Raw genomic sequence first — 22,999 nt, forward strand, 5'->3', positions numbered from 1 at the left:
GCCATGAACATAGCCAAACCAATCTCAACGAACAGTACTGCACAACGGCGTGGCTGCATATGCAATTGTTTGGTTCCACTTCCACTCAGACGTAATCAAGCAACATCAGACAGGAGACGAGGACGTTGCCGCATATACAATTGAACCATTGCGCACAGATGGCAGAACAATAGAAATGGAATTAACAGAGCAGCTTCCGAGCTCCGTACAAGAACACAGTTAGCAGTGTATTTATTTGGACAAAATGCACTAGTTGACCAAGCATTTATAATGTTTTAAGTGCCTCAAACAACCGCTAGTTCCAGACACATTGAAGTGATTGCTCGACACATACGAAACCGAGTTCACAAAGCAGCATAAGAGTATACATGCGATAACAACAGGAAACAAATGAAGTTACGCTCGTACTAGATTCTACATATCGTTTATTCTAGCAGTGTTCTACTGGTAATTCCTCCCTTGTCCGTCCCTCTCATAAGCCGGCGCACCGGCATTGTAGTTATCGCCGCCTTGCTGGTAGCTAGGGTTGCCTCCTTGGCCATGGTAGCCTGGTGCATAGCCAGGGTTGCCACCTTGGTAAGGAGGCGGGTTGCCGCCCTGGTAACCTGGCCCTCCTCCCTGGTATCCAGGGTTGTTGCCTTGGTAAGCAGATGGTGGGGGTGGGGGTGGACCTTGGTAGCCCTGGTTGCTACCTTGATAGCCAGGGGGTCCACCTTGGTAGCCAGGCGCACCGCCCTGCTGATAGTTTGTATAGCCTTGCGGATTTGGTGCATGGGGCTGGTAGTTTGGAGGACCTGCATTTGGTGGTGGAGGTGGAGGAACATTACCCTGAGCATGGTGCATCGGAGGAGCATCACGAGGCGGGACTGGGCCCTGACCTGGTGGGGGAGGGCTGTTGAATCCCTGGCCAGGAGGCACATCTCTGTTCTGGAAGTTCTGCATGTTCTCCCTTCTCCTCTCAAAATTCCTTGACCTGTCAAAGTTTCTAGGCCTATCATTGCGCCGGCTTCTTTCATTGGCACGCGCATTGTTTCTCACCCACTCCTCGTGGTACTTAGGGTCATAAGGAACGGCTTCCCCATTTATAAAAGGTTCTCCTGCAATAAAAGACAAGGTGTCAAATACACACCAAATGCTCATAGATCACATCTCTATGATTCCATCACATGGATAAAGACATTACAAAACAGATAAAAATAACTATGAACTCATAAAACTCTGCTAGATATAATTATGAACTAAGCAACAAACAGCACACTAAAAAATAACATATGTATTCAAATTCTCAACCACAGAAGATGGTGACTGCCACGGACAGTCCGCAATCACTACCACTACCATGACATATATACAACTACAAACAGAAGGTCCAAGTTACCATTTACTCCCTCAAAACTAGATAACTAAATAGATATTACTGACTCAAGTTTATAAAGTTTGCTTGAACTAGTTGATTTCACTGCGATGAGTACTGATAATCAAGCAATCCAACTTATCAGATGGTCTAGGGAAGAAATAGCAAACTAAATTTCAAGATATCCTAGTACTAGGAGATTTCACAGGATACAGACTCCAAATAAAAAGTTCAGTGGTATGCTAGAATACAAGGTGACACCAGAGCAATCAGCAGAAGAGTTCCATGGTAAAACATATACTTGACGCAGAAAAAACATAACCTCTATAAAACAAGAGCCAGAAATTATCAGTTCAAAGCATTGCACAGGGACATTAGAATTAATCAGTTTGATCATAATATGGCATCATACACATAGAGAGCAATTATCACAGAGGATCTATATAACTAACACGGAAATGATATAAAAACAGTTCAGAAAAGAAAGTGATGATATGTAATTCAATAGGAAGAGAATGAACATTTACCTCCGTAGTCCTTATTTCTGACATCCAGGTATGAGTCTGGAAGAACCCAGCGGACCTTGGGCAACTCTGGCAAAATAATTTAATAGCACAGCGTTAAAGCAAGAACACAAGTGACCTCCATAAAACATCCCCTACAAAGAATTTCATACAACCATAAATACCTTTGAGTTTGTAGGAGAGTTCCTCAGATACAAGAGCTCCAAAAGCAAAGTAATGCCGAGTTGACACTGAGTAGATCTTATGCCTTGCTTCTTCCTCACTGGAAGAAAGGACACATTTGGTTAAAAAGAATTATGAGCAATTTATATAATGGCCAATACCCAGGGCATATATCAAGAAAATAAATGAATAAACTAAGCAAATAAATTGTTATACAGTAGGACTTACATGATGCGATAATTAAAGAGAAACCAGAAAAACTAGCACATGCTACCATGAAGATGGACGCCTAAATATGTCAGTGGTTGACAGAATTAATAGAACACAATCAATTTTCAAAACAGGGCATGAAGCATGATTAAAAAACATCGTGTTGATAACATGAGGGCATGACCTCCCTTCTAATTTACAAATCATCCCCATAGAAATACCAATTTATTCCCCCATAATAACTAACTACATGCAACACCATGAGACCAGATTAATATGGAAACCGTAGCGAATCAAAAGAAAATGACAAATACATGTGGAATCTCTAAATAAAATCCCAGTCACATTTGTGAAAATAAAATAAAATATGCATCAACAGTACAGAATACACTATCACTGAAACAGGTATTTATCAGCCAATCCACCACAGATGAAGTGAACAAATAATACCATGGAAAAACTTCACATATCACCTAACTATAAATATCCCCAAATCCACTTCCTCCGTCCCATTTCCTCACCCCCAATCACGACCCAATCACGAACTAACAGATTAAATCGAGTGTTTCCACGAAATCCCACGGATGCGAGATGCGCGTGAGAGGGAGAAGGGGGGGAGGATCGTTCAAGACGGCCATATATACCTCCCAACCACCTGTGCGAGGGTTTTGATGTAGCCGTCGATAATCTCGTCGCGGGTGGGCTCCGGGTTGGAGGGATCGCCGGGGGGCGGCTCCACGACGACCAGCCAGTGCTCGAAGTCGCACCCGTCGAGGAGGATCGTCTCCTTGGGGGGCCGGTTGCTCCAGTTCGGCGACGAGTCCCGCAGCGAGGAGGTCGCGGCCTGCGTGGCGAAGCACCTCGCCGCCGCCGCCGCGGCGCGCGGGGCGGAGGGGGCGAGCGCCGCCGGGAGGAGGCTCCCCGCGGCGGCGAGCGGGCGGAGGAGGCGGGAGGTGGAGGAGGCGGCGGCGGCGGGGAGCCTGGAGAGGAGGAGGAAGCGCGACGCCGACGCCATGGGGGAAAACCCTAGATTGGGAATGAGGGGGGCTGAGGGTTTAAGCCTAATCCGGGCAATCGGGTCCCATTTTTATAGCCGCATATTATATATTCCTCGGGTTGATAATATTTTTAGTTTTGGATTAGGGATAATTTCCAAAACATTTGCTTTACACACTTTTCGGTTAATTAATCACTCTACTATTTAGAGAATGAGAGATGTTCGAAAAGGATTTATTAAAGATGTTCGAAAAGGATTTATTAAGTGAATTATGTATGATGATGATTTAACATGTTTGTATTTAAATCTCTTAAATTTACAATCTAATAAATTATAGAATCATAGATAATATAACATGCTTTGCCTCCAGACCGCCTCCGGCAGCATGCCCCGCCGGACCTTGTCGGTGGCGGCGTGGAGGTAGGTGATCCAATTGGCGTCGGCGGGGCGGAGCCCGATGTTCTCCCAGATCGAGATCTAGCCGTGCGGCCGGAAGCGGGGGTTGGCTAGCGTGGGGTCCCGCGGGTCGGCGGTGGATGCGCTCCAGCGGGAGCACACGGCGCGGAACGCTCTGTACTCCCTCACGCCGGCGGCGAGCAGCCGCTCCGCGATGTGGTTAGCGACCTCGTCGTGGAGCGACGTCAAGTCCCGCTCCTCCACCTCCACGACGGCCGCCGCTTCCCGCCGCCACCGAGGCAACACGCACCAGCCTTGCGCTTGCCTTGTACGTTCATCCCCCCTCTTCCTCCGCCATCATCGCCTCCCGCCCCGCCGGAACAAAACAAGGGTTTATATAGCAACTCCAGGGAACCCGCCTCCGATCCAACACTCGATGCAACTCAATCGATCTCCGAATCCGATTCATAGTACAACAGTGAGCTTGGAGGACGAGGGTGCGTAGGAGGAGGGAGATGCGGTGGTCGCCAATCTCGCCGCTCACCGGGGTCTACCACAATCGGCGGCCATGGATGACGGCGTGGTGGGGAATGAAGCGGAGACGAGAGAGTGCTGGACTGGTGTATTATATTTTTAGTTTTGGACTATGAATAATTTTCAAAATATTTGCTTTATTACACCTTGTTCAGTTAATCTCTCTCACAAAAGAATTAAGAGATATTTCAAAATGATTTATTCCACACCTATTATAGTGTGGAATTATGCTCCTCAATCTTCTTCAATCCCTCTAGTTTGATTGTTAACTGAACAAGACTTTAGAAATATGAACCATAGGATATAGGCATAGATTAATCTTAAAAAGTAATATAATAAAAATATATATTTTTGATAATTCTATATAGAAAATTATATAATGGTTAAAGTTGCTTTTTAAAAACATGTTCTTGTCTGAAATAACGAGTATTATTAAGAGAGTAATCTTTTTTTATGGAAATATCTCTACCAAATAATAGTCCTTTTAGCGAAAATAAGTGCTCCTAATTTTAGGGATAGAGTACCCACAGATGTTGGTCACCTTACTAATCTTGAGAAAATTGCAAAATTTTCAAATGAATATTTTGCTGATAATAATCCATATTTGATGCTTTGGTTTATATTTAACTCCAAGAGACAAATTATTCTGTTCAGAATAAGCATCACACAAAAATCGGCCCCTTACACCATTAAGTCAAGTCAGGCATGGGCTTTGGCCCAGACAAGTCAAGAAAACGGTCCACTAGTCTCTGGCCCAAATGAAGAAAATACCGCAGCTCGTTTCAGTAGGAATAAGTTCATCTGAGCCCCTTAACTTGTTAACGGATCCGATTTTCATCCTTCAACCGAAAAACCAAATCCAATGAGTCCTTCTACTGTTAAAATCGGTGCAAAATAAGTCTCAAAGCGGTTTGGACGGCGGTTTCAGATGACGTGGCACCTACATGACTAAACTCAGTCTTCATTTGACGTGACACATGAATCAAAATTTAACAATTAGAAAAAGAAAACAAAATAAAGTCTCACCCGCTTCTGTAACAGTAGCCATCATGTTGCTGATGCTGTGTTGCAAGATCAAAGGGATTTATGACTAGTGAGGAAGAAAAGAGTAAGTTCGTCGTCTCTCTCAAGGGCATGATAATGAGATGGTGTTCATCTATGATCCTCAGTTTAAAATTATGAGTACTAGCTTATTCTGAATTTGCATCGTATGAATATAGTAATTCACAAGAATTTTCTTAAAATATCTTGCATTTAGCAGATGATCTAGAGTATTGTCTTGTCTTGCAGAAGAAATATTACTACTATTACTTATGGCTAGTGCAGATGAGGAACTTGTGATCCAAGTTAGCAATGGTCGGGAGTGAAGCTAATCATTCTGTTTTATACTTCCTACTCTCTCTTAAGACCCAAGGGATTACTGTGCTCCAGATCTGCATTTGCGTGCTGCAATACAATGTGCAGCCACCAGCAGCAGCAGCAGCCTTCAGCACATGGAGTTCAGTAGTACTGTACTTCATGCTCATGGCCCTCAGCTGCTGCCAAACAAACAGCTGAAGGAGCAAGCAACTTAGAATGAAAGCTAACCCTGGTTTACCATCATCATAATCATCATCATCAAGAGCTTGCACGCATGCATTGCATGGACATGTGCCATGCATGTGACCAAGCAAAGACCTTAATCTTCTCCTGGAAACAAGTCCCTCCAAAAGTGAGACACATCACATCAATGTTATCAAGCAATGCAACAATGTTTTGTTACCCTGATCAAACAATGCAACAATTAAAGCTAACATCTCTGCATTTAGGACAGGAATCACAGGCAGGATGTTTCAGTGCTAATCTCTGAAAACTTCTGAAACTTTAGACCAGTGGGAGACCTGCTGGATTGAAAGGAGAATCACTGAATAGGTCAGCAGCTTTCTGACCAGTAAAAGGAGTGAGAATGTTCAGGCTTTGGCCAAAACTAAGATGAGAAAGAAAGCTAATTTAAGGCCACTTGCACACAAATCAACTTATCAAGGCAAAAGAAACCCTGCCTAACCTGCCAAACATACTGTCAAAGTTGAGTAATTTATACTCAATACATGTTCAGAAAATAACCTACTACTAATTGAAAAATAATTACCTCTAGCTTTGAGAAGTTTACATGTCCTGATCACTAAAAGTGACTAGGTCCTAACTCCTAATTAACCAAGCCGAGCTTGAGGCGGCCAAAGCGGATGAAATCATTGGGCATGCAGTTTCCGGGGTCCTAGCTGCTTATCTGGGGACAGAAGGCATCAACCCAAGCAAGATCATTTCCTTTTCTTCAATAATATTTGCCTACTAGATGCTATGACCCTAGCCATCTTTTCAGGCCAAAATAGTACTAGTAATCAACTCAAAGATCAGTATTAATTAAGGTTGGCAATTGCAGTGTTTGCTTCAGTTCATGGGCAAGGGTCTCACCACGCACAAGTCAGAGGCACCCGCACTCCAAAGGCATTGACAATCTGCCACACAAGGAGAAAGCAACCCCCAAGTACCCAACCACAATATGATTTAGAGATCGTTCAGTAGCAGTAGCAGTAGTGTATTAATTAGTCTTAAGCTTTCAGAAATAACTCCAGAAAACGAGCGATGAACACACCACTGTTCACACCTGCACACACACGACATGATCGATCATGATCATGGCGACATGGATCGATCGATCGATCGGTTCATCGATATGCCGGTTTCCGGGTTCCTAAGTTAACACCGGGAGAAATGGAAATGGCTTGTGTTAGAGGAAATGTAGGACACTCTAGCTGATTGATCTGTCTCTGCTTACTGCTACTACTCATATGATTGGTCTGTACCTACTGCTGATAGATAGCTTTTTCTGGCTTGCTCTCTGCAGCTATCTAACTCTAAGCCTCAGTTTAAAACAAATTATTGAGTGGATTGTTACTACGAATTATCTACTTGATAAATAAACTTGGTCTAAACAATACAGCAACACAAGGTTTTTTAAGAAAATTTATTTTTCGGAGCAGAACAAATAATCCGTTTCAATGTTCCGGTAAAAAATCTGAAAAGATAAGCCTAAACTAGCAGTACCTGAAACTGCACTTGCTGTTTGTTTAAGGAAATGGGAGCAATGACATCAGGTGAGACAGACAATTGTGTGAGTTGCAAATTGCATTGCTCTCTCTCTCTCTCCCCTGAGCCACACTGATCCAGCTAGATAGGTCTGAACCCTGAAAGAACCCTCAGGACACACTCAATGTTTCATGGAATTCGGTCGGGATTCGCTCGAGGACGATGCCGACTCGCGACAGCAAGTCGACGAATGAGGGTCGTGGAGAGAAATGAGATTGGTGGGGGGTGTTCTCATCAGGATTCCTATTTCTGGTCCAGCATCACCTGCTCTCCTGGTGCCCAGCCATGTGTTGTTTGTGGCCATTCTGTCAACAATTTGCATTATTGAAAGATATAGTGCTTGGAGGAGTTGAAGGGGACCTGTTGCTTGGGCACTTCAACTTGAGCCTAATTTCTGTCCCCATTTCTCCTCAAGTGTAATCCTGAATAATAAAGATTCGTACTAGTCTCCCTCTCATGCACTTGGTTTGGTTTCATGTGCTACTTAGTTACATGCACCGAAACATCGTCGATAATTCATGAATGGTGGAACATAGGTAAATTGTGCACGAGAGAAGGTGATTCCACACCACTAACTTAGAGCCAGTAAGGTCCCTGCGCCAAGAAAAGCTTAGAGGACTGGTTTGGAAAATTTCTGAAATAGTTGCATGTTTATGCCTAACAATGTTATAGAGACAAGGATATTGTTCTCTTAAACAGGCATTCCCCAACCATTTATCTTCCCAAAACCGAACTTGAGAGCCATCTTTGATGTTGAAGGAGCCAAACCTGAGAAAATCAGGCTTGGCCTTCATTAGACTAGCCCAAAAGTGTGAGTCTCCTGCTTTCCACTGAGCTTGAGACAAAGGTTGTGACCCCAAATATTTTATCCTTAGCATTTGTTGTCACACACCATCTGTAGTGAGTAGTTTATGCAACCACTTGCTAAGGAGAGCCTTGTTCTTAATTTCAAGATCTTGAATTCCCAACCCCCCTTGGTCTTTAGGACGACATATGATGTCCCACCTTGCTAGTCTATATTTCCTTTTGTGTCCATCCCCTTGCCAAAAGAACCTTGATCGGAAATAATCAATCTTCTTGATCACTCCTTTAGGTATTTCCAAAAAGGACATCATATACATTGGTAGGCTGGTAAGCACTGAATTGATTAGTGTTAATCGCCCTCCAAGTGATAAAAGTTTGCCTTTCCAACTTGCCAACCGTTTTTCAAGCCGTTCAATCACTTCCTTCCACTCCGAATTACGAAGTCTCCTATGATGTATAGGAATGCCAAGGTAACGGAATGGAAAAGAACCAACCTCACATTGAAAAAGGTTAGTATATTGATCATGAGCTGTTTGGGCTTCACCAAAGCAGTAAAGCTCGCTCTTATGGAAATTAATCTTTAAGCCAGATAATTCTTCGAAAACGTTCAACAACATTTTCATATTACAAGCTTTCTCTAGATCATGTTCCATAAAGAGTACAGTATCATCAGCATATTGGAGGATGGACAATCCACCATCAATGAGATGAGGCACCACTCCAACAAGCTGTTATGCATTATTTGCTCTCTGGATCATAATCACTAGCATGTCCAGATTATATTATCTCACAACCAAGATGAGTTTAAATGGAATCTAACCACTGATGGCAGATTCTCGGTTAAATCTCTTTATCTTGCGTTGGTGCAGACCGATGTTTCCAATATAAACAAAAGAATCTGGAAGATCAAAGCCCCCCTAAAGATTAAGATCTTCTTATGGTACTTACGTCGTGGAGTAGTCTTAACAAAAGATAATCTTATTAAAAGGAATTGGAGAGGAAACAAGTCTTGTTCTTTCTGCCACAAAGATGAAACTATTAATCATTTGTTCTTTGATTGTCGTTTTGCCCGTGCAGTTTGGTCTTTAATCCAGTTTGCTTCGAATATTAGTTTACCTAATAGTACAACTCATATGTTTGGGCATTGGATAAGAAGACAACCACGCAATTTGAGATCTTTGGTCTTATTAGGGGCAACAACCACTATTTGGTCTATTTGGCTTTGCAAAAATGATGTGGTTTTTGAAAGAAAAAACATATCTTCTCCTTTGCAGGTTATCTTTTTTATTACACATTGGCTCCGCTCATAGGCTATCCTTCAGAAGGTCAATTTGTGGGGAACTATCATTGTGGCTTGTCAACAATTGGAGCTAGTGGCCAAGGAGTTTTCTACCCCGGCACATGGGTGGCGTTCTAGGCTACGGTTAGAGGGCTCCTGAAGTTCTTTTTGTCCCTGCTATTTGGATGATGAGTTTATCTTTTGTTTCTTTCTTGTTGGCTGTGTGCACTCTTTGAGTGCAGAAGCCGGAGGTGCTCTCAGAATAATTATATCACTTGATACAATTTTACTGAGATTAATAAAGCTTCCATTATCTAAAAAAGGTAAATTGTGCACGCTTCCTCATCGTCTTATGCTTTTAGGTTGAACTGGTTGGTTGTAACTAAGTATGGTATAAAAGCCAGAGCTTTTAAGTTCAAAAACCTCATTTTTCTCAACGGTTTAAGTTTTTGGGTAATTGGGTTGAACTGGTTAGTGCATGAAATTCGATAATAAAAGACATATAGTTATCGTTATTGACGTCATAGGTTCGAAACCCGGGTTTGACAGCGTTGGCAACATTGCATCGTCACATAGACTGGTAGACATCTATGCAATGAAAGGTAATAGCACTGAGCAAGTTACCTCTTGGGGGGTAAAAATGATCCCCTTTTGGCACACCAAAAAGTCGCCGAATTTGATTGGAGCAAGGCAAGCAATTCCATTCCACAAGCCTCTCCTCCCGCTGGAGTTATTCCAATCCAAGCCTGCTGTATTTGTCACGGTAATGGCGACAGGGGAGCCCGGAGTTTTTCACCCTGTTGCTTGCACGGAGTTGCTCTGTGAGCTATGCTTGGACGTCATCTTCCCCGGCATGGTGCGATGCTGTGACGTCACCAACTCACCATTCTGTTTAACCGGCTGTTGTTAAATACTCCATCCGTTTCAGGTTATAAGATGGTTTAACTTTGGTCAAAATCAAACTACTTTAAATTTGACTAAGTTTATAAACAACTATAATAATATTTATAATACCAAATTAGTTTCATTAGATCAATAATTAAATATATTCTTATAATAAATTTATCTTGGTTGAAAATGTTATTATTTTTTCTATAAACTTAGTCAAACTTAAAACAGTTTGACTTTGACTAAAGTCAAGATGTCTTATAACCTAAAACGGATGTAGTACTTAAATGTGGCTTTGCGGTTAATATTCTCACTTTTTTTTGAAGAGAAAAATAGCATGAGAGTGTATCTTTTTCATTAAATATAGCGGAAGAACAATACAATCCTAAGAGCGAAGAAATATAAAAAGCCAAGAAATTATGACACTATACGAGGTGCGATTAATATTCTCACTCGTTTCGTGTAGATTATGCCCTGCTAATGCTGATGAATTGAGAGGAGAAAAAAGAGTGTGTCTGAACCAATGGGCATTGGATGAGACTTCATGAGACAGTTATTTCTTCCTGTGCATAATCACACAAAGAAAAAAATATCCATTTCTTCAGAAAATTCAAAGAGAAACCAGGACAAGTTACTTCCTCTGTCCCAATTTACTAGTCGTTCTAGGAAAGAGATGACAAAATATGGTGTTGGAAAAATGACCAACGTGCCCCTACATTAATCATTTCAATGCTTAAAAATTAACACAAAACTAGTACTGCGTCTGTCATTCTGATATATCTGCAACCAGCATGGGGAAGAAAATTAATAAAAGTACTCATAATAGTGGCTAGCCTGCTAGCTGCCCTACGCCTAAACGACCTTCTTCCTGGGACAATAACTCTACACCCCAACGACAACCAAACCGGGACGGAGGGAGTAGTTATACTAGGAAGACACATGCTGATGCAGATGAATCTTAAATCAGATAAAATGTTTTTTTTACAGTGCTCTTGAAATATCTGCCAGGTGTGTGGGCCCAGGAGGCCCTAAGATTCAGGCATTGGAGATGCTTGGTTGCTTGGAAGGAGGGGGCAGGAAGCAACTCGGCATATTAAGCAACGGCCAAAAGAGTGACATGATTACAATTAGAAGCAAGAAAAGGCGCTAATGATTCCTCCTAATCCACACGAAGTACCACGGAAGCACGCACAACACATGGCGATAATCAGCTCTGCCAATTAAGCCAGTTGATTAGCTCACAAGGCAATCACTGACAAGAACATCTGCACCTGTGTGCGTGTGTTCCTCCTGTCAGTCACTTGCAAGCTGCAGTTTGCATAGGGCACATCAGGGTCGAATCCGATGTGCAAAAACGAGCAAAGTGCCAATCCTGAAGTTTGCTTCATGATTTTTATCAGAAAAAAATGTTTTTAAAATGAATAACCAGACAAAAATGTCCCTAAAAACATGGAATCATATAGCAATCATAGAAACAAAAGTACTCAATTTTTTTTGTGCAATGGCCAATGGGCATATAAATCCAAGCCATCGAGTCAAGTGAATTGCTTACATGGCATGATTAACAATTGACCATAAACCCTCTAGTCTATCTTAAAACCAAAATAAACAATTAATTAAATCTCTGTCAAGCGCTACTTGGATTTTTTTTCTCCACTTTCTGAAAAAAGAGGGAGGAGAAGAAAAAGTTTTTGTATCAATCAGAATTTAGGAGACATGTTTAGGGTGAAACAAGATTGGATCATGTCAAATCGGAGAAGGAATCATACTATTTAAGCAACAATGGTGGCAGGATTGGAGCCTGCTCCACGCCACATGGATCCTATAAATTCCCCGCCCTTTTCTTCTCCACTCCACTCATCATCAAACTCTCTCTCCCTCTCTCTCTCTCTCTCTCTGAATCTCTGGATCTCTGAAAACTCTGAACATTCCAAGAACTCATAAGTTACCTGTGATCTGTGAAGCTTGAGCTGAAGCTGTGACAGTGTCTCACTGATCGTTGATCACTCAGCTTGGCTGCTACTGTGCATTCACTGCGTGGTTAGCTAGCTAACTGAGCTGAAGAGCTTTAGCAATGGCAACGCCGGGGCAGCAGCTGCCGCCGGGGTTCAGGTTCCACCCGACGGACGAGGAGCTGGTGGTGCAGTACCTCCGGCGGAGGGCGCTGTCCCGGCCGCTCCCCGCCGCCGTCATCCCGGACGTCCACGACGCCGCCGTGCTCGACCCCTGGGACCTCCCCGGTGCGGTTTTCTTGATCCGTTTTGGTTTCGAGGAGGTGCGGCGCCATTGCCAAGCTCGACCGAGCGGGAGACTGATCGTGAACTCTCTCCTTCTGTGCAGGCGCCGGCGATGGTGAGGCCTACTTCTTCAGCTTCCGGCAGCTCGCGGCGGCGAGCGGCGGCGGCGGGTGGCGGAGGAGGAGGGCGGGGAGTGGGTACTGGAAGGCGACGGGGGCGGAGAAGCCGGTGTTCCTGCGTGGCTTCGGGTGCGGCGGCGGCGGCGGCGGCGGCCAGCACCTCGTCGGCGTCAAGACGACGCTGCTCTTCCTCCGCGCGAAGCCGCCGTCGCGCACCCACTGGGTCATGCACGAGTACCGCCTCGCCGCCGCCGGCGCCGTCGCCGTCGCCGCCGCCGGACAGACAAAGCGCGGGAACCATGTGAGTCTGGATTCTCCAATTCTTCAGTAATAACACTAATAGTACTGATACATGTGATTAAGTCTAATGTCATTCTGAATCATCATTAGGTTTTGCTTCAAAGGTTCAAATTAATTAACCCCAGTTTTAGTTCAAACTTTTATTAGAACAAACTTAGCATATGTATGTGAAATTTTTGGGTAAATTAACTGAAGAGAAGTTTGCAGCTTTTGCAAAAGGCTTTCCACAGCGCACGGCAGCATCTCAATCATGCAGACATGAGAGAATCTTTGCCTCCTTTCAAAGTAACTTAACCTGCTTGGCTACGTGGATTAGGACACTTCACTGTGTGCGGCCACTTGTCTTGCATTGTGTTCCATCAAAAAATTTAATTGAACCTCTTTGTCACTCACATCTCATCTACTAGCATGCACCCGTCGCTGTAAATTTAAACACGAATTCAGTTCAGTTCAGACTTGAGAGCTCAATTTGATCATCTGGAATCTGATGAATGGTATCATTATGTTTTTCTTTGCAGAGTTGCATGGCTCAGCCAGGAGAATGGGTGGTGTGCCGGATTTTTCTGAAGAACAACAGGTCATCAAGAAGGCGAGCCGGCGACGCCGACGGCGAAACGCCGGTCACCGGTGTCCACGGTCACCGTCGGCGGCAGCCGTCGCCGTCGCCGTCGTCGTCGAGCTGTGTCACGGCTGAGGTTTCAGACGGAGAAGGAGAAGAAGAAGTCAGCAGTGGCAGCATCAATGGTGCTCCATCTGCCTCTCAAAGAGAGGCCTAGACATGCTGAAAATCTCCTTAATTAATTACTAGTACTAGTGATTTTTTTTCTTCTTCTTCTTGTTCTCTTTTGTCCCTCCATTGCTTTTCTTGTACTTCTCCTTGTACCATAATGATTAGTAGGAGTTTAAGTTTAAGCAGCAGGTTGAAGAGAGAAGCCCCAGCTTAAGAAAGCTCCTAAGTAAAGATTACTGAGCAGCAGCTGTGACATCTGTATCAATTGTAACTTGTAAGTTTCTCTTGATCATTTATTAAGATAAGGGAACCTCAATTAAGCAGGAACATCAGATCGATCACCAGTTGCTAGCTACCACTAGCTACCATTATTCAGCTGTCATTTCTGCAGCAGTCAGATTAACTTTAGTCCAAAATTTTTCTCTGCCTCCTCTAGCTCCCAACAAAAGCCTGTCAACTCTCTGTTTGAAGAAAAAACGCATGTATACACTGATAGATCAGCTGAAAATTAACTTCTCTACAGAAATGAAATCATATATCTGTGTACCAAAGGGTGTGTTTAGTTCATGCTAAAATTGAAAGTTTAGTTGAAATTGGAACGATGTGACGGAAAAGTTAAAAGTATGTGTAGAAATTTTTTGATGTGATGGAAAAGTTGGAAGTTTGAAGAAAAAGTTGGGAACTAAACCAAACCAAAAATGGTCAAATGCCTCCTCCACGATATGAGCCCGATCGGTTGACCAATGATGGATTATATGCTAGAATGGCTTTAGTAGCGATACAAAATAATTTATGAGTAAAACTTTTATATGTGTGTCTCTAGCGACTTAAAGATCAATGCTGAAAAGAAAACAAAGTCCAAAATACTTTAAAATCAACTCCACAATCAAGCTTTAAATTTTAAATTTTGGCTGCGACTGATTCGTTGTAAGATAAACGATGATGCTTGAGACAAATGGCCTCCCTGAACTGGAGAGAGAGAGAAAAAACTTTTGCAGCTTTCAAGAGGCGAAATGAGAAGTTTGATCAGCGGAAGGAAGGAAGGGAGGAAAGAAGGACGGGTCCCCCTGGCTCGAGCGAGTCAAGTGAGAGTGAGTGACAGACACCTGCGAATCCACCGCGAGATCCTGGCGTTGAATCGCGGGGCGCTCTGCCGATCACGTCGCCAACAGTGGTGACAGTTCAGCAAAGATGGCGATCTTTCTTTTGCTCTCGAGTGGCCTCGGTACTCTGAACTCTTCTGAAGTCTGAAGTCTGAACTCCTTCAAGTGGCGATCTGCATATAGATACTAGAGGTTGTCTCATTATTTATTTGCTCCCGATTACTGTGAATAGTAACAAGAAGTAGTATTATAGTAGTATGAATATATTTTTCTGAAGAATTGTGACATCTAGTATAGAAAAGAACGCAGTAAAAGTTGAGAAACCAGAAGTTTGCAGGCATTATTTTTTATCCAGAGGCAAATGCATATAAGGAAGTGAGGGAGAAGGTTTGGTCTGTACAGTTAAACTGATTCCGCTCCCTTTGTCGTGAAAATACAATCTCAAAGACATGTTTATGTTCTTACATTAAAAAAAACCTCAAAAACTTGTTTATGTTCTTAAGACAAAAATTACTCGTCCCTACACAAAACTCAATCCACGAATTACTCCTTTAAATATTCCTTATGGTGGTTTTCTAAATGTAGAGTCGCGAGTGCATGATTCTACTCACCAGAGTTTAATTCCTTGTGTCCATAAATATAGTTATGTTCATCCTCGTTGATGTAGAGATGGGAGTTATACATTTTTTCCCCCTTTTTTTTTTGGGATATACAGTTCCCCTCGCAAAATTCAGGTCGTTAATTGGAAAAACATTTATGCTAAACAGGCCGTCATTACGGTGATAGCAATACGAAAGCCCATCACAGCAGTCTCCCCTTTGACGGGCCGGCCCAATTACTCCCACAAACCAGGCTGGGCCTTTGGGCCAATATGTAATTACAGTAATTATTCCTTATACTAATAATAAATGCGCATTAAGCTGGGGGGCTTTCCTGCAAAAGAGCGCGGAAAATAAAAATCTCGCACAGAGGCGTATCCACGCTTTCCTTCTCCCCTCCCACCAACTAATCGATCTCCTCTCTCTCTCCCCCATTCGCGAGGCGGCGTCTCCTCCTCCCCGTCTCTCTCGCTTCCCCCCCCCCCCCCCCCCCCCCCCCAAATCCGGCGGCGAATCCAGGGCCCCGCGCCGCGCCGACGACCACCGCCGATCGCGACCAGGAGGGAGGATGCTGGGCGCCGCGAGGAGGCAGCTCGGATCCGGCCCCGTGAGTGCCGACGACCTCCTCGGTTTTTTTTTTCCTCGCTCGCTCGCCCGCCCGCTATCCCTCGGATTTCCCGGGGTTTGGTGCGGTTGGGTTTCGATCTGTGATTTGGGGGGTCTCTGACGGGTAATGGATGGCGTGTGTGGGGGTTGCAGATGCTGGGGCAGGTGCTGCGGAGGCTCCGCCCGGCGACGGCGGCTGCAGCGGATGCGGCGAGGGCGTACTCCGCGGCGGCGAAGGAGGTGAGGGCCTGGGTGAACCCTAGTTTTTTTTAATTATTTTCATTCGTGCTCGCTGCATTGGTGTGGAATGAATAATGATCTGGTCTGGCCCGCGGAATTGCGTTGTTCTGTTTGTTGACGGGAAATTGGGTTTTGGTGGTTGGTTGTATCATTGATGTCGTGTATTTTGTTGTTTCGGTAGTATTAACGGAGCGAATTGTTTCTAGTTTGGTGTTGAGGTGGTTGGGGATGGTTATTGGAAGTGGCTGACGGTTCATGGAGATAATGTGATGTTTTAATGTGTACCTATTTTTTTGGTTGAGATCAACTTAGGATTGGTTTTGATGTCAGTTCTTATGTATAGCACAATGGAATTAGGTTATCCCGATTGAAGAATAGAATGTTGTCATGTTTTGATGACTGCTGATTTGTAGCCACATGTAGACTCGATGTCGGAGTGAACTGATATCTAAACTGCCTATAGATGTGGGTCGCGTGTCCAAATTTCCCACAGACAGTCAGGCTACAGGGTTAACAGTTTGTATTGATTCATTTGGCAGTCACTATACTAGACGTGGAGATACAGTCTCTTCGGATGGTATTGTGCGGTTTTTCTTTAGATGTATCGTTGTGGAGATGTAGACAGTTGACTTCAAAACTGGTGACTACTATATCTGCATAGTTCGATTACTTCCTTTGGGGCGTACTGTACTGTACTTGTGTTGGTGGTTTGTGGTGATTTAATTTGTATATGCTGGAAGGTCCTATTTATATTCCTAATTATTTTGTTGGTAAGCCGGTAATGATTTTTCTTTGTTTGATAAAGATGTATTGTTGTCTGGTAATCATGTCTAACATGTTTGATCTACATTGCTTGCTCACCTTGGTTGTTATGGCGCACTAGGCGGCCATGGCCCATGGCACTTGCTAAATGAAGCAATTTCTATCGCATCATATATCTACATGCTTATTCCTTTGCATTGTTCTTGCCCTTCTCATTGGCGTTTATTTTTTCCTCAATTACTTATCAAGTTAGTAGCACAGTGAATGAATGCAATAAGTGAAGCATCTGCTGGCTTGCTCTTTGCACTGAAAGGATCTTCATAGTTTGTTGAGTGGGCAAAGGGGAAAAATGACATTTCTATATTAAAATTTGTTTTTCTTTGTTGGGCACCTTGATATGGCAATTGGCAAGTTATCTGCAACATATTTTACTTATTCAGATGACTGTCCGTGAAGCGCTGAACTCTGCACTCGATGAAGAAATGTCTGCTGATCCTTCTGTTTTTCTGATGGGTGAAGAGGTACACTTGGAACTCACTCACTTTCTCTCCCTGATTTGTGTGTTTTTCTAAGGCCTTCTCTTTCGTGGCAGGTGGGAGAGTATCAAGGTGCATACAAGGTGTGTGAAGTTAAAAAATATTAGTAGTTGTGCCTTTCCTCAGGTCCGCTGTAAACGTATTAGCTCTTATCGTTGTTCATGAAGTGTATTCTGTTGCAGATTTCAAAGGGCTTGCTTGACAAGTATGGTCCTGACAGGGTTCTGGATACACCAATCACAGAGGTGATTCTAAAAACCTTCTTACCTACCTTTCTTTTCTGCCCATTCACATTTTTTTCACACTAAGGTATCATGCGTTCATGTTCTAGTACTTATCTGCTTCAGTTCTGCTTTTCCAGGCTGGGTTTACTGGCATTGCTGTTGGTGCAGCGTATCAAGGTCTTCGACCTGTTGTAGAGTTCATGACATTCAATTTCTCAATGCAGGTTGGTAATGCACGAATTATCAATATGCTACTATGATAGTGGAATCAGTTTATATTGTTGCTTGCAGCAAAGGATTGCTGTTGAATTTTATATTAGTTTTTGTCTATGTAAAGCAATGTAACACTTAGGTAAGTATGTTGTACAACTAGTTTGTTAATTTGCTAGTATAGATTATCTTTCCTGCATTTTAGTTAAACCATACTCTAATCCATATTGTACACATGCTTGATAAAGTGTTCGTCACTCAGGATCTAGTGTTCGGAGGTCCACCTTCTTTGATAAGAAACCCTCTTTTTTTTTTCTGAAGCTTAATAATTGACATATATTTATCAGGTGTACCTCATTAGTGTTTACTTCTGCATTATTTGTACCAATGACATATTTCAGTTTTTGTATGCTGTGATTTCGTTTTAATTATTTATATTACACATTCAGGCAATTGATCATATCATCAATTCAGCTGCCAAGTCAAACTACATGTCAGCGGGTCAGATATCTGTCCCTATTGTTTTCAGAGGACCTAATGGAGCTGCTGCTGGAGTTGGCGCTCAACACTCGCAGGTTTGTGATCAGGGAATGGCTTATGAATTAGTTTATCATCCTAGGACCCCATTGAACTTTGTAAAAGTTCATTGTTTCCTTTTGTTGTGTTGTTCTAGCCAGAAACTGTCCTGGATGATCTGGCAACCTCTTTGCTAATGCTGAAATACTTAATATCCCCCTCTCCCCAAAATGCTGGTCTTTAGGTGTAGAAAAGAAACCAAAGATTAATTATGAGAGTTCTTTACAGCATGTGAAGCTGCAGTGAGCTGAGCAGGAAGTTTGACTGTTTAAGATCAGTTTGCCACTAGCTTTTATATTATGGCTTTTTAGGCATCACTTGTTTTTGATAAATCATGGTAGAATTATTTTGCCACTTAAATATGTCATTATAATTGCAATTATTCATTTACAAACTGAATTGGTTTGCAGTGTTATGCGGCTTGGTATGCACATGTTCCGGGTCTTAAGGTTCTGGCTCCATATTCTGCAGAAGATGCTCGTGGCTTGCTCAAAGCTGCGATTAGGGATCCGGACCCTGTTGTTTTCTTGGAAAATGAACTGCTGTATGGAACATGATCTTGTTATGCTATACTGACTAGCCGTCATTTCCCCAAGATGCTGATATACTATTTTCTGCAGCTATGGAGAATCATTCCCTATTTCTGCTGAAGTGCTTGATTCTAGTTTCGCTCTGCCAATTGGCAAAGCAAAGGTATGTTGTACTAGCTGTGTACACATGTTTGGGAAAGAAACATACTTGCATAGAATTACCTTGATTATTTCACAGGAGTTCCTTTTAATGAACACCTTGTTTTCTAGATAAGTGTATACCAGATACATGCTGATATATATTTCTGTTATACAGTCAGTGAAGTTTGATGTACTTACCTGTGGGTCTTCTCTCTGTAGATAGAGCGTGAGGGTAAAGATGTTACAATTACTGCATACTCCAAGATGGTTGGATATGCTCTTCAGGTGCGTCATTTTGTAATTGGTAAACAATATGGATGATGAGTATGTTACGTCGATAACTTTATATGTTTTGGCTCATCATTTGCGCAGTTTTCTATGGTGTGGCATATCATATCTCTGTAAATTCTGATTACTGTATGTCTGTAGCGGCACTTGTGAGCTATGCCTTTTGGGAATAGCAATTTATTTTTCATTTTGTGCGGATAGAGGGATCGTTTATCAAACAGATGGTTGGTACGTCCATAAGTCTGATAGTTAAATTGATCTGCCATATTGTTCCTCAGAAAGTGTATGTTTCTTTCAGTTTATGCTATTTGAGGTTTTAAGTAGTACCAGCGGTACTTAAAATCTTTCACATATTTATGATTGCAATATTACTTTTCTATGTTCTTATGCTCAATTTTTTTCAGGCCGCAGATATATTGTCCAAAGAAGGAATCAGTGCTGAGGTGATCACTTGTTAAACAATTTATGTTCAGTATAATAATCTATAATGCATCAATCTTTTCAACCACATACTGCAAAAGTTTCCTTATTTTTTACTGCTATTTGCCAATAGGTGATAAACCTTCGTTCAATTAGACCACTTGATAGAGCTACTATCAATGCATCTGTTAGAAAAACAAATAGATTGGTGACCATTGAGGAAAGCTTCCCACAGCATGGGATTGGTGCTGAGATATGGTACGCTCTCTCTCCACATGCATTGGCACACCTGTGTGTGGATAAGGACTTTTAGTTCTGACACTCGTTTTCTTTGCAGCATGTCTGTTGTTGAGGAAAGCTTTGAATATCTTGATGCACCAGTTGAGAGAATTGCTGGAGCTGATGTACCCATGCCCTATGCTGCCAATCTCGAGAGGATGGCTGTCCCACAGGTCCTTTTCTGTTTCTATCCAAAATTTTATGTTGTCTTGTACACATGTTTTGTTTATGATTCTTTTCTCCACCGATGCATTTTGTGCCGAGGACTTGCACAGAGTAGCACTGTTTGGGTGGAATTCCTAGTTTTATTGGTTGCATATATTTATTTCTGTTGACATAATTGAGTAGTAGTTACTTCCATTCAACCTTTACATTGTGGGGTGGACATGTGCTCCTATTTCGTGAAGTTGTGCTGAATTTAATGGGAGTGATGATTTGTTTTCTTCAAGTTGCTCTGTTTTTATTTATGTCTAAAGCCATTTGATTGGTGCTTCTGAAGGGAATGAATATAGTGAATCTGATATTAGCAGGGAATAAAGAAATATCAGTTCTATTTCGTAGTTGTAGTGGCGGTGTTGAACAGGATAGTGTGCATATAGTGTTGATTACTGGCTGACCTTGAGGGTCATTCCGATCCAGGAGACTCTGAATTATGAAGATGGAACCTTTTTTTAATAAACAGTTACCATCATTGTCATAACCTTATTTGTTAAAATAAATCGATTTGTGTGGGCCATCCTATGTGTCTGGATTACAAAAATATTTGCAGGAGCAATGTTTCAGTAGAGTAAGGAAAAAAGTGTGGGGCTATTGACCTATTGTAGTTTTTATAGTGTATAATGTAGAGGTTGCTATACGTGCATACACACTCATAAATAGAAGTATTTCCTTGATTGCCCTTTCCACTCAACAACTTGAGCAATAGATATTTGATCATAAGCTGGAAAGCATATGGCACACTTGTCATGGGATATTACCTAACTGTACTATGGCTTCTAGTTAAGACTTTCTGGTGGATGTTGTCTGCCACCCAGTTATCCCTGGAGGTGCTCACTATTAAGAAGTTGGTGATTCTGTCCTATTGTCGGTTTGCGTGTTCCGGGTGACCACTGTGATCAGGGTGGTCATCAGCATTTCTTCGACTCTTTATGGTTTGCAGAATGGTGGAAGTACTTGCGGTACTCTTTAGACACTGGTTCAGAATCACATTTGATTTCTGCACTAGCAATATTATTAAATATACCTTTAATGTAAATGAAATGTGAAGTCTAAACTCCGCTTGCATGTTTTTTTTTGTTTTTAGCTGTACCTACAGTTTTAAACTGGATCTACGAGGCTATGCAATTGTGAAATGCATGGACCTGCATCATTTATTATCCCTTATATGGATTAACTATGCTGATCATTTCTTTATCTTCATTTATATTAACGACGTTATTGTTGTGCCTGCAGGTTGACGATATTGTCCGTGCAGCGAAGCGTGCGTGCTACAGAGCGGTGCCCATGGCAGCAACTGCCTGATAGGAGAGACCTCTTTTACATCATCTTTCTTTTCCCGTCCGGCCAACATATGATTCATAATGGTGTCCAACAATTGCCCAAACTCAAAGCGAGCTAATTTTGCAAGATATTTCCATGACCCCCACCTATTCTTTTAGCTGCAGTTGCATCACTGCGTTCGTTGGTGGTGACCCAAATTTCCCTTTTTTTTTTGGTGTGTATGCGAGAATTATGCAGCTTATGGTGATTGGTTCACAGTACACACTGGCGCTAGTTACATAAATGAAAGAAAAATCTGAGCTCTTGATGGACACATTTGTTGCAAAAGACAACGAGGTCAATGAATAATCCCAACTTAAGACAACGATTGCGCATGTCGCATGTTGCTATTCGCCCAAAATCCGGGGTCTAAACTCTCACGATAGTCAACATTCTGAACTGTCTAAAACCTCTCGCTGTTGATGTCGATGCCTCTCTCTGATCAATTCGTTTTCAAGGTTTTTTTTTAATCTTTTCCCAAAATCGACTTAATTAGCCGTTATCTCCAATCCAATCTTGTATCGCCGCAATTACTAACGATGTGATCCCCACCGAATTGCTGGTATAATAGTGACAACCTTTTCTTTTTAGTACAACGGTACAGCTAACTAGGAAGACCTAAATGATTTGGTCAAACGGTCCGTGCTAATTGATCACGGATCTGGTGCACGTAACCATCAATCGCTATAACAATTATTGTTACATCTCCCATCACCTAACAGAAAATCACGTTCCATTACATTATACTCCCTCCGTTTTTAAATATTTGGCAATGTTGACTTTTTAGCACATTTTTAACTGTTCATCTTATTTGTGAAATATGTAAAACTATATGTATACATATAAGTATATTTAACAATGAATCAAATGATAAGAAAATAATTAATAATTACTTATTTTTTTAATAAGACGAACGGTCAAATATATTTTAAAAAGTCAACGGCGTCAAATATTTAAAAACGGAGGGTGTATTAAATAAGAAAACAGCAATAAAATTCAGCTGGAAAAAGGTACTTGGTTGATCCACGCACACTTGCGGTCGTGCAGAAAATGTATTTTTCTTAGTAGTACTATCTCATCTTTTTTGCCCTTTTTTTTTTTCCAAATCTCTCCCTTTGACTGGACCATGGACTGCAACAAGCAACAACTAAAGAAAGAAAAGACATTAATAAAGCAGCAAAGAAAAGAACAGTCCAATTAGAAAAAAGATTAAAGTGCAAACACCAAAGCCAAATCATCCCTATTATTATATATAAAAAGGATTAGAAATATTATTATTTGTACTA

At 42.1% G+C, this 22,999-nt stretch overlaps 3 protein-coding genes across 3 annotated transcripts; 2 read left to right on the plus strand and 1 right to left on the minus strand.

Moving 5' to 3' along the window:
* Positions 1-206: 206 nt before the first annotated feature.
* LOC127785275 (multiple organellar RNA editing factor 8, chloroplastic/mitochondrial-like) lies at positions 207-3,306 on the minus strand. Its single transcript, XM_052312710.1, has 4 exons — positions 2,895-3,306; positions 2,043-2,140; positions 1,882-1,947; positions 207-1,097 (listed from the first exon to the last, which is right to left on the minus strand). The coding sequence occupies exons 1-4, from the start codon at positions 3,263-3,265 to the stop codon at positions 442-444; spliced, it is 1,191 nt and encodes a 396-aa protein (XP_052168670.1). The 5' UTR covers positions 3,266-3,306; the 3' UTR covers positions 207-441.
* Positions 3,307-12,023: 8,717 nt separating this feature from the next.
* Positions 12,024-14,084, plus strand: LOC127784008 (NAC domain-containing protein 83-like). Its single transcript, XM_052311177.1, has 3 exons — positions 12,024-12,514; positions 12,615-12,931; positions 13,449-14,084. Exons 1-3 carry the CDS (start codon positions 12,349-12,351, stop codon positions 13,704-13,706), a joined length of 741 nt encoding a protein of 246 aa, XP_052167137.1. The 5' UTR covers positions 12,024-12,348; the 3' UTR covers positions 13,707-14,084.
* Positions 14,085-15,796: 1,712 nt separating this feature from the next.
* Positions 15,797-21,987, plus strand: LOC127784776 (pyruvate dehydrogenase E1 component subunit beta-2, mitochondrial). The gene is made up of 14 exons (XM_052312145.1): positions 15,797-15,969; positions 16,122-16,208; positions 17,411-17,491; positions 17,563-17,589; positions 17,689-17,751; positions 17,868-17,954; positions 18,390-18,515; positions 18,927-19,060; positions 19,137-19,209; positions 19,407-19,472; positions 19,880-19,918; positions 20,029-20,153; positions 20,233-20,347; positions 21,627-21,987. The coding sequence occupies exons 1-14, from the start codon at positions 15,931-15,933 to the stop codon at positions 21,693-21,695; spliced, it is 1,131 nt and encodes a 376-aa protein (XP_052168105.1). The 5' UTR covers positions 15,797-15,930; the 3' UTR covers positions 21,696-21,987.
* Positions 21,988-22,999: the final 1,012 nt, after the last annotated feature.

This window comes from Oryza glaberrima, chromosome 9 (genome assembly GCF_000147395.1).
Source record: "Oryza glaberrima chromosome 9, OglaRS2, whole genome shotgun sequence".
Classification (NCBI taxonomy): Eukaryota; Viridiplantae; Streptophyta; class Magnoliopsida; order Poales; family Poaceae; genus Oryza; species Oryza glaberrima.